The sequence below is a fragment of the Abramis brama genome (genome assembly GCF_963993115.1).
Source record: "Abramis brama genome assembly, chromosome: 25".
NCBI classification, from domain to species: domain Eukaryota; kingdom Metazoa; phylum Chordata; class Actinopteri; order Cypriniformes; family Leuciscidae; genus Abramis; species Abramis brama.
Window position 1 is genome coordinate 16,462,160 of NC_139987.1, and position 17,444 is coordinate 16,479,603.

At 40.8% G+C, this 17,444-nt stretch overlaps 1 protein-coding gene across 2 annotated transcripts in view; it reads right to left on the reverse strand.

Annotated features, from left to right (window-relative positions):
• opcml (opioid binding protein/cell adhesion molecule-like) overlaps positions 1 to 17,444 on the reverse strand; it is a 144,266-nt gene that overhangs the window by 42,837 nt on the left and 83,985 nt on the right. For both annotated transcript variants that reach the window (XM_084104355.1, XM_084104354.1), the window contains one exon: positions 4,363 to 4,595. In XM_084104355.1, coding sequence (XP_083960481.1) covers positions 4,363 to 4,595 — 233 coding nt within the window. The remainder of the gene's footprint in view (positions 1 to 4,362; positions 4,596 to 17,444) is intronic.

The following is a 17,444-nucleotide window of genomic DNA, read 5'->3' on the forward strand; positions in this document are numbered from 1 at the left end:
TGCTTACCTGCACTGGCATCTCATCCTCTACCTTTGGCTTGCACACTGAGGAAGGTGAAGGACGGTTTTAATCTTTTTTTTACTTTTTTTTTTTATCTGCTTTAGAAAAATCTGTATTCAAAAAAAAAAAAAAAAATCTCAAAAAAAACTTTTCTCAAAAAAAAAAAAAATTTATTGTTAATAAAAATAAACAAATTATTATATATATATTATTAATAAATAATTATGAATACATAAACAAATACACAATTTAAATCTAAACAAAATTATTGTAAATAAATAAATAATAAAAATGTGTTAAATGCAACTAACCATTTAATTGCCCATTATTAGAATAATAAACAGACTTATTAACTTTTAAAAGGGCACTTTTAACTTTTATGGCTGACGTTTATCTTTGTATGTTGAATCAATCTTTAATTAATTAGCAGGGTTCCTATACATTTTCCATTTCAAAATTCCATTCTTTTCCAGGCTCAAATTTCACACAAGATCACAAAACTTTTGCCATGAAATCACTCTGCTTGCATGATAAATTTATTTTTAGAAATTCTTAATTTTATATTTTAGAAAACTAATTTCTATTTTCTTTTTCCATACTTTTCCAAACTGCATAGGAATCCTGAATTTGATAATTGGTAGAAACTAGCCAAATTAATAAATGCCTACATTCTCAAAAAACACTGAAAAACAAAATCCAACAAGTATATGGTAAATATATATTGAAGGATAAAGAAGGAATGTGTTGACCACAATCTTTTTTTTAAATGGGTTGTGTGACTTATTGTCTGCAGAGAGTTTTTCACTGTAATATCAACAAAAAATATACATCTAATTATCAAATTATATTAAATATTTTGGTAACACTTTACAATAAGTTTTCATTAGTTAATGTATGAACTAACATGAACTAACCATGAGCAATACATTTGTTACTGCATTTGTTAATCTTTGTTAACGTTAGTTAAACATCTAATAAACGTTCTAATTGTGTTCATTGTTTGTTCATGTTAATTCACAGTGCATTAACTAATGTTAACAAATACAACTTTTGATTAATAATGTATTAGTAAATGTTGAAATTAACATTAACAAAGATTAATAAATGCTGTAGAAGTGCAGTTCATTATTAGTTCATGAAAATAATGTAGTTAACTAATGAAACCTTTTTGTAAAGTGTTACCAATATTAAATGTGGAAAAGTAAATATGAATAAATTACGATAAAAATCCCCATGTTTCATTTTAAGCACATTTTTGTTTTATTCTGTATGAAAAATAAAAAATAAAATCTTTATTGGGCTGCCATTTGATGCCCAATCAATCCTGGAGAAAAAACAAGTGAGAACTAACAAATGTATACCATGTTCTGTTTATCAAAATCATCTTCAAGCAGATGGAGAAACATCTTGAAAACTGGGATTGGCAGGTGAAAAAAAAAAAAAAAAAATTATAATAATCTTTGCAAGAATCTGAAAATAACAACACTTCTCTCATTAGTTTAGATGGTAATTTGTAGTGAGGATTCATAATTTCATCTGGCATCAAAGCATCACTCAAATGTGTTTGCTCAAGTCTGTGCTTTTGTGTTTGTCTGAACAAATCCTCTGTGCAATGACGTCTTGGGAGTCGTCTCACTGTTTCTCTGTTTCTGTACTTGTTTTCATTGTTATTCGGGAAAAAAAGCAAAGAGGTTTTGTTGGGACAATAGTTCTCCATTTAAAATCATCAACATCGTCGTGACCTTGGTTGCTCTAAAACGTTTCTCTTTCAAGAATCAGGAGACGGCCTTTACGTCATATTCTGCATATAGGCCACCCATATAACACTGCTCTATGAAACACAAATATGCAACAATGAAATCATTCATTTTGAGCTGGCCGGTACAGTTATGATTACCTGGGTTCTGAAACAAAGCATATACTGTTTTTAATGATTATTAGAGGACACTGGTGAAGAAGTGATAGACCAAACACTGGAGATATTCTTCAATGAGAATACAGGGCCAAATTGGCTGTGAGTGAGTTCATTTCAACAGCCCCATTCTAGCCAACTTCGGTCTACACACCACCTGTGTATGTCTGTTCTTTTGATGCTAGCTGAGAGAGACAAAACACAATTTTGTGAGCTCATCCATTACAGATCTCACTACCCTGTGACCTTGAAACAAGCTAATGTGCTGTACCTACCACAAATATGCAAATCATGGACCCATGATCTCATATTAGTCTGCTTACCTTACCTTACCTTGGACATTTTGATATTAATTTAAAAGACACTTCAGTTGAGAGCAGGGTTTGGGTTAGAGTTACCTGAAATAAAATTACACAGCTGTTTTTCTCGGTTCATAAACTAAAAATGTTGTATTTATCTTTTTGATTTTTCATGCACTGTGCTTCAATAAACATACGCCTGAGAGATAAAAACAGATTTATTATATCACAAAAATATGTTGAAACTGAAGCTGGATATCATATTTAGTCATATACTGTGCGATCGCTTTTCACCAAAAACAATGCTGATGGATATTTTGTCTCTGCTGAGTCGCAAATGCAGCAATAACTAAAATAGCTATTGCTTTTCATTTCAACAAACCTACATGCTATCAAAATGATTCTTCTCTTCAGAAGTGTTACTTTAAAGTGAATCTACAAATCTACAAACAAGTTAGATAGTTTGCTGCCAGCTTTTCCCAGCTTTTTTTCCAGCAGTAAAGTTCCGCTAAATGCAAGTATAAAATAAGAATATTTTTTCCTTCCTAGACTATAATGACCTTCATTTGTCTTCTCCATGTAGTGGTTTTATAAGAATAATGCTTTGTGTACCTCAGAGAAGGAGCTCAGAGGAAAACCTCAGGTTTCAAATTGCGCTGGACGCTAACGTGTCACATGTCTCCTCTCGCGTTTCATCTGATCGATGCATCCGATCGATACCGCGGAAGACGATGAGGCCATTTACAGAGACACATACCTCCAGCTGCAGTCATCAACCACATAAATAGATGTAGCGCTGATATGCTACAGGACGACAAATGCAAAATCGAATGGAACACTGTCCTGTTCGTGAAATGCTAATGAGTGACCTAAAACCGGAACGAGAGCAAGTGTGAAATATGTTAGAACACTTAAAAACAAGCACGCAGATGTCAAGCGAGATATGTGAGAACGCTACCGTAGGCGTTCTTTGATTTTTTAGCAGAGATGAGGCAATAACAAGCTTCAGAGGCTAAGGGTTTAAGAGAAATAGAGCCACACTTGATGACAGGAATAGACAGGGCGCTACAGTTTGTGTAGGCAGACTTTAGCTGAGCGCGGCAAGATTTAACAAAGCTGAGACAAAGCATTACAGTAAAGACACACTGAGGCCCCATCTGTTCAGAAAGCTCTCAGATCCATTCTCAAGAACACTAGGCGGAAATTGTAGACCACTCAGCATGCAACCATAGGGTGTAAGGGAAAAGGAGCGCTGCAAACAATTCAATATCTTAAGTGCACTTTTGAGTGCAACAACATAGACTCCAGCATGTTTATGTTGTGCCACGTAGATGCAGAGTGTTGAACTGCACGATAAAACAAGGAAGGCGAATGATTGATTTATTAAAACTGGGATAAAGACTTAATAATCAATTGAATTGCAGGTTAAGCGGGAACTGAACAGGCGAGTCAAACTCCAATTTACGCTTTGTGTTTCTAATCAGGAAAAAAAATAAGCTATTTGTTCAGTTATTTAAGCCTGCAGTGATTAGTGTCAGGGCAAAGTACTAAAGGTTAATGAGCATTTGATAAGGTGCCATTTTATTAACCAAAACACTTTTTTCCCTCGCTGAAACATAGAAAATCTGACACTTTTTCTGACTCCACAGATGGTCTGAGAAACGTGATAAAAATGGTGTTTGCCACATTTCAGAATTGTGTACCCCAAGCCGGGATAGATTTGGCCATATGCGACATTAATCATTTTTTTGCTTACAGATATGAAGGCAATCGACTGCACTGTAAATCCTGACAAAGGTTTGAGTATTGACACTTGATTTAGTGAGGAGAAAACAAAGTATCTGCTCTATTTTTCTGTTGCTGTCTGGGCTGCACGTCTTCAATCAATATCCATCAACGATTTTGAAATTACACCCAGATTAAACCCCAATTTCATCACCAGGAGTCACATCTGCTGAGTTTCATTTAATTACATCAGCCTAGAAAAGGAGAATCAAAGTTGTTTGTCAACCGTTATTTACACACACCGAAATGTCCACAAAATCCCAAACCAATGCGAAGCTAGTTTTTGACAGGGTTTCCTCATCCACCCATCATGTGATGTAAAGATTTCACTTTATAAGATATGAAAAAATCCTCTTAAGATTTACCTTGTACAATGAGGTGCACTTTTGTCGATTCTGGTTTCTTGTTCGTAAGGATAGAACATACGTACGGTCCCTCGTCGTATAAGTTCACGTTTTGGATTTTTATACTGTATTCAGTGACTGCTGTGTTTAGTAGGACCACCCGGGGGTCCAACGACCATTTTTCATTCCCTGTGAAGAGGATAGTGGTTCGGTTGAGCCATGCCACCCGTGATACTTTGTTGTCAACACTGCATCTGTTGAACGACACAAACAGAAAAAGAAAAACATGATTATTTGCTGTACGTTACATTTAAAAAATAAGATCCTCAGTCGTACACAAGAAGGCATCATTACTCAGTTTGAAATGATTCAGATATATTTTGAGGAACTATAATGAAAGTCAAAGTGGTATAGTTTAAATAAAGAAGTCATATTGGGACAGCATGTTCAATTATGTGCTACACTTTCTTAACGTCTTTTTAATAGTAGGAAAAGGTCAAGCTGACTTCTGTTTGAAGAAAAAGCTAAGAAAACAATGATTTATATTCTAGACGCAACCCTGGAGTCCAAACCCAGGGTCCAACCTTCAATTCAAAGACTTTACTGGAGAAATATCATAATGCCCATAATATCACTTCCGCTTCCTTCCTTAGAATGCAAAAGAAACAACATGTGACAAGGCAACAGGTAATATAAAAATATATATCTGTCCTTTTTCTCTCCTTTTCTATTGCATATCTTGAAAACCAGTTGGAAAATGACAATAGCTTTTCATCTTATCCATTTCAAATAGCCGTGAGAAAAAATTAGAGCAATTCTTGGCAATAGCCACCTTTCAGTTAGGAAGAATCTGGATATGACACTACATTTGTCTCCTTCACAGGAAAGGACATTTCTTAAAACTGCAGAAAAAGACCTAGAGGCGTTCACTATACTTATCTTTTTTACCCTTTTCTAAACTTTTGAGTGACGGCTCTAAAGGTTAGGACTAATTGAAAGTCAGAGCTACATATTAAAAAACGGAGGCCATAATCGCATGCACAGAAATGTACTTTCTCAAAAGCAACACACTGTTTTCATGGTTTTATTTGTCATTTGCTATCTGGCATTTGGTTTATTTGTCAAGTTATTTGATATAGCCCTAACAATGGCACAAAATGTGCTGTGTTGACATGGTTTTCATCAATGACATCAATTTTCAAAACACCATTGCCAAACCTTTCACGTCAGCATGCCAAAACACTGCAGTAATTCATATTAGTCTTTAAGAGGGCTTCACGCTCAAGGTCAAAATCAGTAAATGGATTATCAGACCCTTTACTGGTGATTTTCCCGGCTCTGAAAATTAGTCAACAAGAGAGCGCTCTTTTGGCAAATCTGGAGGGCAACAATTGCAAGTGTGAAGTGAATGCTTTCTCAGGATATTCTTCAAAGGGAAAAGCTCATTCAGACTCTGTTAATCTATGCAGAGTGCTGGAGCGCAAGAGAGCTTGCAGAGGATTTGAACCATTGAAAACCACAAGATTAAGCTCCGGTCTATAATCATGCATGCTCTGCAGTTTTTGCTTGGGAATCACTGTGTACATTCAAACAATAGAATGGATTTTTTTTTAAGTTTCGGTCTAAAAATAACCCCACAGTCTCTCTATCCTTGGCCTTAACACCTTAAAAGTGATGCAAAATCTATGGTTCATATTTTAACGTCTTGGTGCTGTGGGCCTAATTTCCCTCAAATTAATGCTTGCTTTCCCCTCCATACCAAAAAATTTGTATAACTATTCTTATAAATTTCCCTCAAATTAATGCTTGGTACAGCCTCCATCTTCCAAAACCGCACTGTTCATCATGTCCCAATATGCGTCTAGTAGATAAGTGTATGGATTTATGCCCTTATTCTGTCTGAAAGCGACAAACTTAGCCTGAAACACCAATATAATGACATTAGCATGACGGAGGCTGCGGCAAAAGTTAATTTTCTGTTCAAAAGTTACATTTTAAGTGGCTTATTGGTGAAAGCCTTGCACTGTGAATAGGAAGGTCATGGTTCCAATCCCACCGTGGGCACCTTCTCTGGCCGTTCTGAGCAGGACGGTTCACACCTCATCTGCTCCAGGGGTGCTGTGGGACAGATGATTGCGTGCTCTGAATTTCTGCATCTGCCTGTGACAGATTAGATTAGCAATATGCAAGATAACGACTTTGCATAGTGGCTGGTTGAACGGGTGCAAAGTCCTACAAAATAAGGCAAAAAAGTTGCAGTTATTTTAATACAAACTTAGCTCAAGTGTTGGAGGTGATTATACATTTCTAAAACAATTAGGTCCAGGACTTGATTTGAATCTTCAAATAAACAAATATTTATGTTTATGCAATAGCAGGTCAAACAGAACACTGCAATGACATCACGCAGTATATGCTTCACATCAAACAGCATGCATACATTTATAACGATCCATTTCAAACAGCCGCCGCACACATTTACATATGCATATCAACCAATGGATCCATTATAAATGCAATATGCTAAAAAGACCACCCTCACTGTGCTCGATTTGACTGTCACTTAAATTTAAGGCTGAGGGAAAAGCATATAGATTTTTCCACTCAGTGCTAAAAAGTAAGAGGTGTTTCTTGGAAGGCAGAGCCTCCATTATCCAGCATTGACACGGTGAGATCAGGCCTCATTCAGTGAACTAATGACTCTGTCACACCAGTCCCTTGCACTTCAGCCTAATGGACTGTCAGCCACATTGGTGCGAGATCGTTTATATGAAGAAATATCTTCTCAACTCAAGCATGTTCTAAAATACATAGATTGATTACTAATATTTTCCACAACAGTCTTATTCAGAGAGAAAAAAGCTATGTTGTCTGAATAAAGCTTATTTTTTACTTTATGTGTTGGAGATTTATGTATTCTTTAAATATAAAAAAATAGACTTGCAGACTTATCATGATGCGTCACATGGATAGATAAAAAAAAAAATCTGACTGGTCCAATGTTTCTTGGCAATACAAAAAAACAATAACATAGTAGTATATAAATTGTGCAAATACATATGTAACATTAAACAACATTCCATGTGAGTGTACCTGATTTTAAATATTTATGTACATATTTAGGTAAATTCATTTCTGTGTTTTAATGAGGAAAAACATACTGAGTGCACCTTTATATTAAGGTTTTCTGAAACCTTTCTGTTTAAAACCATCTGACAGACACTTAATTACTGGATTTACATATATTCTAAATCCTAAACATTGTAAAAACATCTGTTAAATGTCATTCTAACATTCATTATTATTCCAGATGAAAATTCACAGCATCCTGCCTCTTAGTTTGAATTCCCAGCCTGGCCAGACTGGTATGTTTTGCTGTTTTTAGAGGGGAAACCCAGTTAGATGACTAGCTAAACTAGCTGAGCACCAAATCAGAAATCAGACAGGGAAATCATCTTGGCCAGGGGTAGGCAAGTTTGGACCTAGAGAGCCGCTGTCCTGCAGAGTTTGGCTCCAACCCTGGAAAAAAAACCTCACCTGCCTAAAGCCTTATGCTGCATCCCAATTCGCCTACTTATACTACGCCCTAAAAGTATGTACTCTTTATGTGAAGAAAAAGTACATACTTTTGAGTGTGTAGCAAAACAGTAGGAAAGCTTTGGGACATACTACTTCGTCATCTTTAACGGACAGCTCTGTAGCTTAGTTACGTGCATCCTGTAACCGTAAACTACCCTGTTGTAGCACGTTGATATGCCAGTTGTAGGTCTTTCATGCAGATACTCTCCTCATGTGTTTGCAATTTGAATATAATGATGCATTTAAAAGTTAATGGCTAAACATATCTTTACAAAAGTTCACAGTGCAGCTGCAGATGAAATATAATGTGGACAACATTGAATAAATACTATTTCAGGTTAGATACTGATAATTAATCACTCAAACCTTTATCTAAACCTCTCTAGATAACCGCCGTACTCACACACAGGCCCGTCGTCAAGGGGGGGTAGGTATTTTTTCTCAGAATTGCGTATTGCGATATAAACTCACAATGCAAGTTATAAAGTCAGAGTTGCGTGATATACAGTCACAATTGCATGTTATAAATTCAGAATTGTGGGTTAAACTCGCAGTTGTAAGATAAAAAGTCGCAATTAACTTTTCTTTTTTTTTCGTGGTGGAAACAAGCTTCCATATGCTTCTGATTGCTTTTAGAGGGAAAAGATGTCCATAAATGCTGGTCTACGATCAGTTTTCTCCGCAATATAAGAATATTGGCGAAACTCCGGTGTTTTGAGTGGTGAGTGGATTCTGAGTTCTACACACGCACAAATTCTCTTGTTATAAAAAGCAGTTATGTAAATAAGACATTTACTGTGCATCAGCTTCACTGATTATAATGGAACTTTGTGAGATCACGATGAAGTTGTATAACTGCTTTTTAATGATAATAAAAAAAGCTTTCTGCCATGCTAAATCCAGTATGGATTGTAAATCCATGTTTTTAAAGGGGAAGTGCATATCCTCATGGTGTTGGTTCACCCCCAATCTATGATCAGAAAATTTATTGGTTTTGGTATTGTTTAATTATAGAACTTGGTCTATTTCAGTCATATTAGGCTAAATACGGGATGTTATTGTTTTGGTTAATGTGTGTTCCCTATCAATCCGTCACTCTCGGCGTACGTCGTGACCGACGAATAGGAATCTCGCTAGAGAGGCCAATCTGCTTCGAGTGAAACTAAACAAGCCATTGCACATTGGCGTGCAAACATTTGCATGAACTGTTTAGCCACGCAGCGTGGGTATATAATAAGCAGAAGGTGCAATTGCACTTCAGCTTTTTGCTTCGGAGCCGAGTGTTTCGATGCTGTTTAATCTACTGAGTGATCAAACAACGAGCAAGCTCTTCAGGAGGATCTCTTATGTCTGGTGCGGGCGATACAGTGCGGCAGTGGGGTCGACTTTCTTTCTATCTCCCTTTTGTTTTGTTTTTGTGTTACCGAGCAAAGCAAAAAGGCTGTTTTCACAGCTGGTAACGGTGCGCCAAGAGCACTGAATAGCCATTCTTATGGCTGGTAAGACCGCCGTGAAGAGAGACAGCGCACGACATGTTGCACATTTCCTGTCTGTGTCCGCTGCGACCGTTCCCCTGCGTGCTTCAGTCCCAAGGAGAGCATTCCCCTGAAAGAGCTTACATGGGTGTGAGTTGCGTCTTTCTAAAGATGACATTCAACCCCCGTGTGTTTCTGGATGCGGTCGTTTCCTGTCCTCACTGACGGCCATGATCACTGTCTCGCATGCCTGGAAAACATGTGAGACTGTGTTCTTGGGTGGTTCATGTTTTCGCACAGGAACTTGACCACGTCGGCACGCCGGTTGACTCTTCTTTCTCCGGAAAACTTGAGTCCCCTCTGTTGTTGGCCAGCAGCTGCTTGTGTGTAAAAGCACAGCTGCAGGTCTGCTCGACACTCTGGGAGACCGTAGAGATCAGCGAGAGCTTCCGCCAGGCAAAACCTGCCGGGTCTCTTGCTCCTCAGTGTGTCGTGTGACGTCGAGCTGCCAGGCTGCAGCGTGGGTTATAATGGCAACCCAGTGCTCACTCGGCGCTCTAGGTGCGCAGTCCTCTTGTCTATTCTCCGTTGTAGCGCCCTCCCTGGTGGCTACTAGGAGAGGTCTACTTCAGTAGAATAGCTTGGGTGATCTGAGGGCTTCTCCTTCGGGGAACCAACCCCCGAGGGTCCCTCCCTCTCTAGCGCATCACAAGCTGTGCAGCTTCTGGATGAGATTGCTGGTCCTTAAAAAAACGGGGGGGAACCTAGCGTTTCATTCAGGGCTCCAGCTGAGGGCAGATGTCGCTTGCTGCATCGGAGAAAGGGGCTGTTTCGTTCTGGAAATGAGGGGGATGCAGAGTTCCCACTGTAATAGTGTGTGTGCTTATGCTGAATTATATTCTGCAGCCATGACAGCCATGCTGACATCCATGAGCTGACAGCCATGTTTTAGCGGGTCTTTCGGATGTGCATTGAAAACTTAGCAGTATGGAGCTATATTGGTACCAAAATATGGAATGCCAAAAGTGCTAAATTCTGCATAAAAGTTTTCACCTCTCTCACTACCCTCGATGGTGGGGTGGCTGTGCCTCTGGCAGGCCACCTCTGCCCTGCATGTGAGGCTAAGGCACTCTTATTGCACAAGGATAGTTCTGAGCAGGGGTTGAGCTGCGCTTGTCGACTGACCGTGTTCAAGTCACCGCGCAGGCCCTCGGTCAGACAATGTCTACCTTGGTGGTCCATAAGCGCCCCTGGCTGTCCTTGCAGAGGTGCGAGAGGTTGTCAAAGAACGCTTTCTCCATGCTCCCATCTCACAAGGTGGCCTTTTCGGCGACACTGTTGAGAACTGGCCCAGCAGTTATCTGCAGTCAGCAGCAGACTGAAGTGCTTCCCCCGACATACCACCCGCCCCTCAGTCTACTCGTCATCAATGGTGTCATCCCCTGCAAAAAAAAAAAAACTTTGGGACAGCCTGCTCTACTGTGTCCGCCGCAGAAGGATGACACCGCCCGTCTCAGCCACTGTTTAAGTGGTCGGTTAAACAATCACCCCTGAGATGGGTGACCCGGAGATGAGTGGAGCTGCTCTCTCCCGATGGAGGGCCAGGAAACAAATCTTTTGAGTCAAACTTCTGTTCCACCACTGGAGTTACAGTGGTACCCAAATAAATAAAAAAGAGCATTTCCTCTATCCCTGGGTCTGAAGAGGGCCCGGAGAGCAGAGGGAGGAGAGAATCCTCACCACTCTCATCCACCTCTTCTATCGCCAGCGTGCAGTTCGAGAACGCATCCAAGCCACCTCCTGCCCCGTGGAACCAGGTAAGTGTTGCACAGCACACTCAGACACCGCTACGGGCTGCCTCCCAGAGAGAGCCTCCCAAGCTGCGTCCCTGCATTCTCGCTGGCTCATTCGGACCATCAGGCTCGGCTATGCGATTCAGTTCGCCCGGCATCCCCCCCAAGTTTCGGGCCATCCACTCCACTACAGTGAGAGCAGCCGATGCCCATGTCTTGCGGAGATTGCAGTCCTACTGGCGAAGGACGCGATAGAGCCGGTCCCTCCAGACTATATGAGGTCAGGGTATTACAGTCCCTACTTCACTGTACCCAAGAAAGGCAGTGGGTTACGACCGATCTTGGACCTGCGAGTTTTGAATCAGAGTCTCCACAAGCTACCGTTCAAAATGCTCACGCAGAAACGCATTTTCGAATGCATCCGTCCCCGAGATTGGTTTGCAGCGATCGACCTGAAGGATGCGTACTTTCATGTCTCAATTCTTCCTCAACACAGGATGTTCAAGGGTCGAGCATATCAGTACAAGGTCCTGCCCTTCGGGCTGTCCCTGTCTCCCCGTGTCTTCACAAAAGTCAAGGAAGGGGCCCTTGTTCCCATGAGAGAACAGGGCGTGCGCATCCTCAACTATATAGACGACTGGCTCATACTAGCACACTCTCGAGATCAGTTATGCGAACACAGGGACCTCGTGCTCAGGCACCTCAGCCAGTTGGGTCTTCAGGTCAACTGGGAAAAGAGCAAACTCGTCCCGTGCAGAGGATCTCTTTTCTCGGTTGGATTCTCGGTTGGATTCGGTCGCACAGACAGCGTGCCTCACAGAGGAACACGCTCAGTCGGTGCTGAACTGTTTGAAAACGTTCAAAGGCAGGACGGCGGTCCCACTGAAATTCTTTCAGAGGCTCCTGGGGCATATGGCAGCAGCAGCAGCGGTAACTCCGCTCGGGCTGCTCCATATGAGACCGCATCAGCACTGGCTTCACGGCCAAGTCCCGAGATGGGCTGGTGTGCTCAACCGTATGTCCGACAATCTGTCACGAGCTGTGCTCCCGGGAGAATGGCGACTCCACCCCCAGGTGGTTAACTGATCTGGAGAGAGTTCAGGGAGGCTCAGGTAGACCTTTTTGCCTCCTCAGAGACCTCCCACTGCCAGCTGTTTTACTCCCTGACCGAGGGAACACTCGGCACTGATGCACTGGCACACAGCTGGCCCCGAGGCCTCAGCAAATATGCGTTTCCCCCAGTGAGCCTACTTGCACAGACACAGAGCAGGTCCTTCTGGTTGCTCCCTATTGGCCCACCCGGACCTGGTTCACAGAACTCATGCTCCTCGTGACAGTCCCTCCCTGGCCCATTCCTCTGAGGAAGGACCTTCTGACTCAGAGACGGGGCACCCTATGGCACCCGCATCTGGACCTCTGGAAACTCCATGTCTGGTCCCTGGACCTTTCCCTAGTGCTTCGAGCACTTCAGGATGCTCCCTTTGAGCCTTGGCAATCAGCAGACTTAAAGCTTCTCCCTATCAAGAGGGTTGGGGACCTGCAAGCATTTTCGGTCGACGAATCGTGCTTAGAGCTCGGGCCGGGTGACAACCATGTTGTACTGAGACCCCGGCCTGGCTATGTGCCCAAGGTTCCTACCACTCCCTTCAGGGACCAGGTGGTGAACCTGCAAGCGCTGCCCCTGGAGGAGGCAGACCCAGCCCTGGCTTCGCTCTGTCCCGTTCGCGCTCTGCGTCTGTACGTGGACAGAACTCAAAGTCTCAGGACCTCAGACCAGCTCTTTGTCTGTTACGGAGGCCAGCAGAAGGGAAAGGCTGTCTCCAAGCAGAGGATGGCCCACTGGATAGTGGATGCCATCGCCTTGGCTTACCAAGCACAAGGCGTGCCCTGCCTGCTCAGGTTGCATGCTCACTCCACGAGAGGCATCCTCCTGGGCACTGGCACGTGGCTCCTCGTTAACAGATATCTGTAGAGCTGCGGGCTGGGTGACACCTAACACGTTTGCTAGATTTTATAGCCTACGTGTAGAGCCGGTCTCCTCCCGTGTTCTCACCCTAAACGGGTAGAAGCACTGAGAGGCCCGGCTCTGTCGGCTTGCTGCACCTACTGTGCAACCTCCAACACCCTCGGCCTGCCAGGCCTTTATCCCTTGAATCCTTGAGAACCGGGTCTAGGCTGGGTTCCATATGTGTTACCCTACAGGGATCCCATATGTGTATCCTTTCACGGTTGCTCCTAATCGAAGCCTGTGTCTTTCCCTTGGGCTAAGTCACCCAGTATTCATATGCAGTACAACCTTCGGGCTAATCCATATGTATTTTTCCACATAACTCCTTCGAAAAATGTGGCTTCAGCAACGTTCCCCTTCCCATAGAAAGGGCACGCTTTCCCAGTGTTATCCAATAATCTCACTGTATGGGTTATCACAGAACAACAGTAACAGATACACTCTGTGTAAGCCCTCTCCTATCATTCTTCCAGGCAAGAAGGGGTAGAGGCTTGCACAGGGCGCTGAATGGGGTGCAGCAGCTGTGGCGCTTTGGTAGGGATTCCTATTCATCGGTCACGACATACGCTGAGAGTGACCGGGTGATAGGGAACGTCTCGGTTACATATGGTAACCCTTGTTCCCTGAAGGAGGGAATGGAGACGTATGTCCCATCGCCACATCTGCTGCGACCCGCCGGGGCAGCCAGCTCATCGGCTCGGCTCCTTAGCAAAAAACTGAAGTGCAATCGCACTTTCTGCTCATTATATACCCACGCTGCATGGCTGAACAGCTGATGCAAATGATTGCACGCCAATGTGCATTGGCTTGTTTAGTTTCACTCGAAGTAGATTGGCCTCTCTAGCGAGATTCCTATTCGTCACCATGTACGTCTCCGTTCCCTCCTTCAGGGAACGAGGGTTACCATACGTAACCATGACGTTTCGTAGATCATAAAAAAGTGTACCAACTTACAACAACTAAAACCAAAAACCATCTTAGACCTTTTTTTGGTGCTTTAAAGATGAAATATATTCTAATAAATTGAAGAGCTTGGTTCCAAAACGCGATAAACGCCATTTAAAAAAAAAAATTGTTCCCACAAAAATCAGTATTGTATCTGGTCGGTATTCAAAAGTACATTTTTAATTTTACGTAAAATGCGATTTCCGCCATGTTATTCTGTCATGTTTTCTCCCTTTCTTTCCAAACCGTGATAAACACCAGTCTCCTTTCTCTGCAGAATGTGATACATCCGCTCAACCAATCACAGCACACCATTCCACGCATTGTAAACAGTAACGGCGGCGCTTTGAATACACCCGGCATCCTAGTTTTCCTTCTACTTTGTACTTTGTGATCAACAAACAAACAAAAGAAATGAATAATTTTGACGGCATTGATGAACCTGTGGTGGTTTCTGCGGTGGGGAAGAAACGTAAGCCATCGAAATCTAATCATTTACGTGAGGAGATTAAGAAGATGAGGCACTCGGGAGGAGGAAAAATGCCAGCTGTTGCTTGTTCTCACACGACAGCATCAAACTTCTGTCACTCACGCTGACACATTGACCCCAGGGGATCTTTTGAAAAACTTTCAAATATTTTACTCAAAGTCAACTAAAACCGAGCAGGACCAAGCCATTTTACAGCTGATCACCGTCAAAAAAGTTCAGGAGGTATTTCCTAGCGTTGGCTGACTGAATGTATTTTTAGTCCAGTGCCTGTATATAAGATTAGTATTGACCAAGTTCAGAGGCTGTCATATGTGAATCAACTTACTTTGTTGTGTATTTTCAACAGTTAAAATATGAAAAATAACCTTTATATTGATTCAATGGATTAATTGCATTTTGAAAAAAAAAAGTGTCATGAATTTATTGCATTTTGGGGGAAAAATAATCTAAAAATCTATAAATCTTTGAAAATCTAAATCTGGATTTGAATTATGTTATTATAACCTAAAGATGCTATGTGAAAGTTTGAAACAGAAAATAGTGGTTTTCATCTTGCCACTCTCTTTTACTCTTTACTCAAATTAATCAAAATGGATTTATCACGTTTTGGAACCAAACTCTTCAATTCTAGATCTAGTATTTTGGATTTAACACTCTTAACTCTCTTACTAAATCAAGAAAAAATTGATGGCCTTTTTAGGGGTTAGACCGGTGACAAACAATTTTTATTGCTTTGGCGATGAGAACAAGAGGCCATTTCATATAATGACACCTGCCATATTTTTCATATCGCTGCTATGCCTTTTTAAGATATGAGTAGGTCAGTGAGACTCTGTGCTGTGGTGATTCGGTGCTTGCAGATCATTGTCGGCAGACGGCCATGTGGTCTCAGGGTGAGATTAATGACAGGCAGGCTTTATGTGATGGGAGACTGATGAAGGCCATTACACCAGGGGCACTGAATGGTGGCCACTCTGTTTTGGGCTTTCAGATAGAGGGGAAACAGGAATGATTTCCCCAACCAGACACAGACAGCAGTGTCGAGAGTTACATACTGGGATTAGCAGAATGTGGGATATATAAAAAGTCACAAATATTGTCACTCAGACAACCATATTTTAAGACAGTGAATGCACACAACCCTTCAGCAAGACCTTCCTGCTTTGAGTTGCGCTCTCCAAAATGGTTAATGTGAGAAAAAGAAAAGAAAATATAGAACGTTCAAAAGAACAGCATTTATCTGAAATAGAAAGCTTTTGTAATATTATACACTAACGTTTGAAGTCAGTAAGAATTTTATTATTTATTTATTTGGAAATAAATTATTACTTTTCTTTAGCAAGGATGCATTAAATTGATCAAAAGTGACAGTAAAGACATTTATACTGTTACAAAAGATTCTATTTTTCTAATAAATGCTGTACTTTTGATCTTTATGCTGTTAAAAAAAATGTTTTCAACAATGATAATAATAAGAAATGTTTTTTGAGCAGCAAATCATATTAGAATTATTTTTGAAGGATCATGTGACACTGAAGACTGAAGTAATGATGCTGATCACAGAAATATACTACATAAAATATATTCAAATCAAAAACATAATTTTAAATTGTAATGATATTTTATTTCACAATATTTTTTGTATTTTGACAGTTCTTTTAAAAACATTCAAAACTTCTGAACAGCACTGTAGGCATTATATAAAAAAATGTTTTTGCCTGAAAAATGGTTGTTACGGTATGTTCCATTAGGTAACAGCTAAGGCTAAGGTGTTTAGAAAATGTAATTCAGAAAGTTTTCTTATGTCAGTGTGACTTAAATACCAAAAAGACTATTACTTTGTAATGCAAAATGTATATTTCAACTAAATGCTGTTCTTTTGAACGTTCTATTCATCAAAGAATCCTGAAAAAAAGTTTGGTTTCTTGACAACCAAATCAGCATATTAGAATGATTGATTTATGAAGGATCATGTGACACTAAAGACTGGAGTAATGATGCTGAACATTACAGGGGGAAAAAATACATTTTAAGATATTTTGAAATAGAAAACATAGTTTGTAATACTATTTCGAAATATTACAGTTAAATAAAGCTAAATAAAAATAAATACAAGCAAATCGTAAATAAATATATTTAAAAGTATTATGACTTTGAGTCGAACTAAAATTTACTTATGTTGAGGAAGGACATAATAGTATTCTTGCTAAACAAGATGTTATATTTTTACTGAGAATGACTCTTAACATGGTTTCTAACCAGGATGCTTCTTTTTTTCTCTTGCTTCAAAAATTTCCCCACTGCAATAGCAAAAGTATTTGCTTTTCTGTACCCTATTCAAGTCTCCTGAGTGAGCCGTGGTCCTCGTTTGAATTGAAATAACAGTACAATAGTACGGGGCGCCACTTGTGATTGCCACTTTTGTCACTGCTTTCAAGGTGGATGCACTAACATTCTATTTGTGTCAGTCCTCAGAGGATTCGTTTGAAGGCCTCAGCCCACCTCTATAGCTAACTAGTCATGTGGATGAATGGCCTGCAGAAGTATGAAGAGAAACTGCCATTTTTGGCCCATCACTCAAAAACACGAGAGACAGACAAGCCCGATAAATGCAGCTGTTTGCTTTGTCCCACACAGCAGTATCTCCACATCGAAGACCAGAAGCTTCACCAGACACAGTGCTGGAAAATGTGACATTGGGAATGAAAATAATACAGAAAAGAAAACACATCAACATTAATAATAACACTTTACAATAAGGTCTTATTTGGTAACAGTAACATGAACTAACAATGAGCATTGCATTTGTTAGA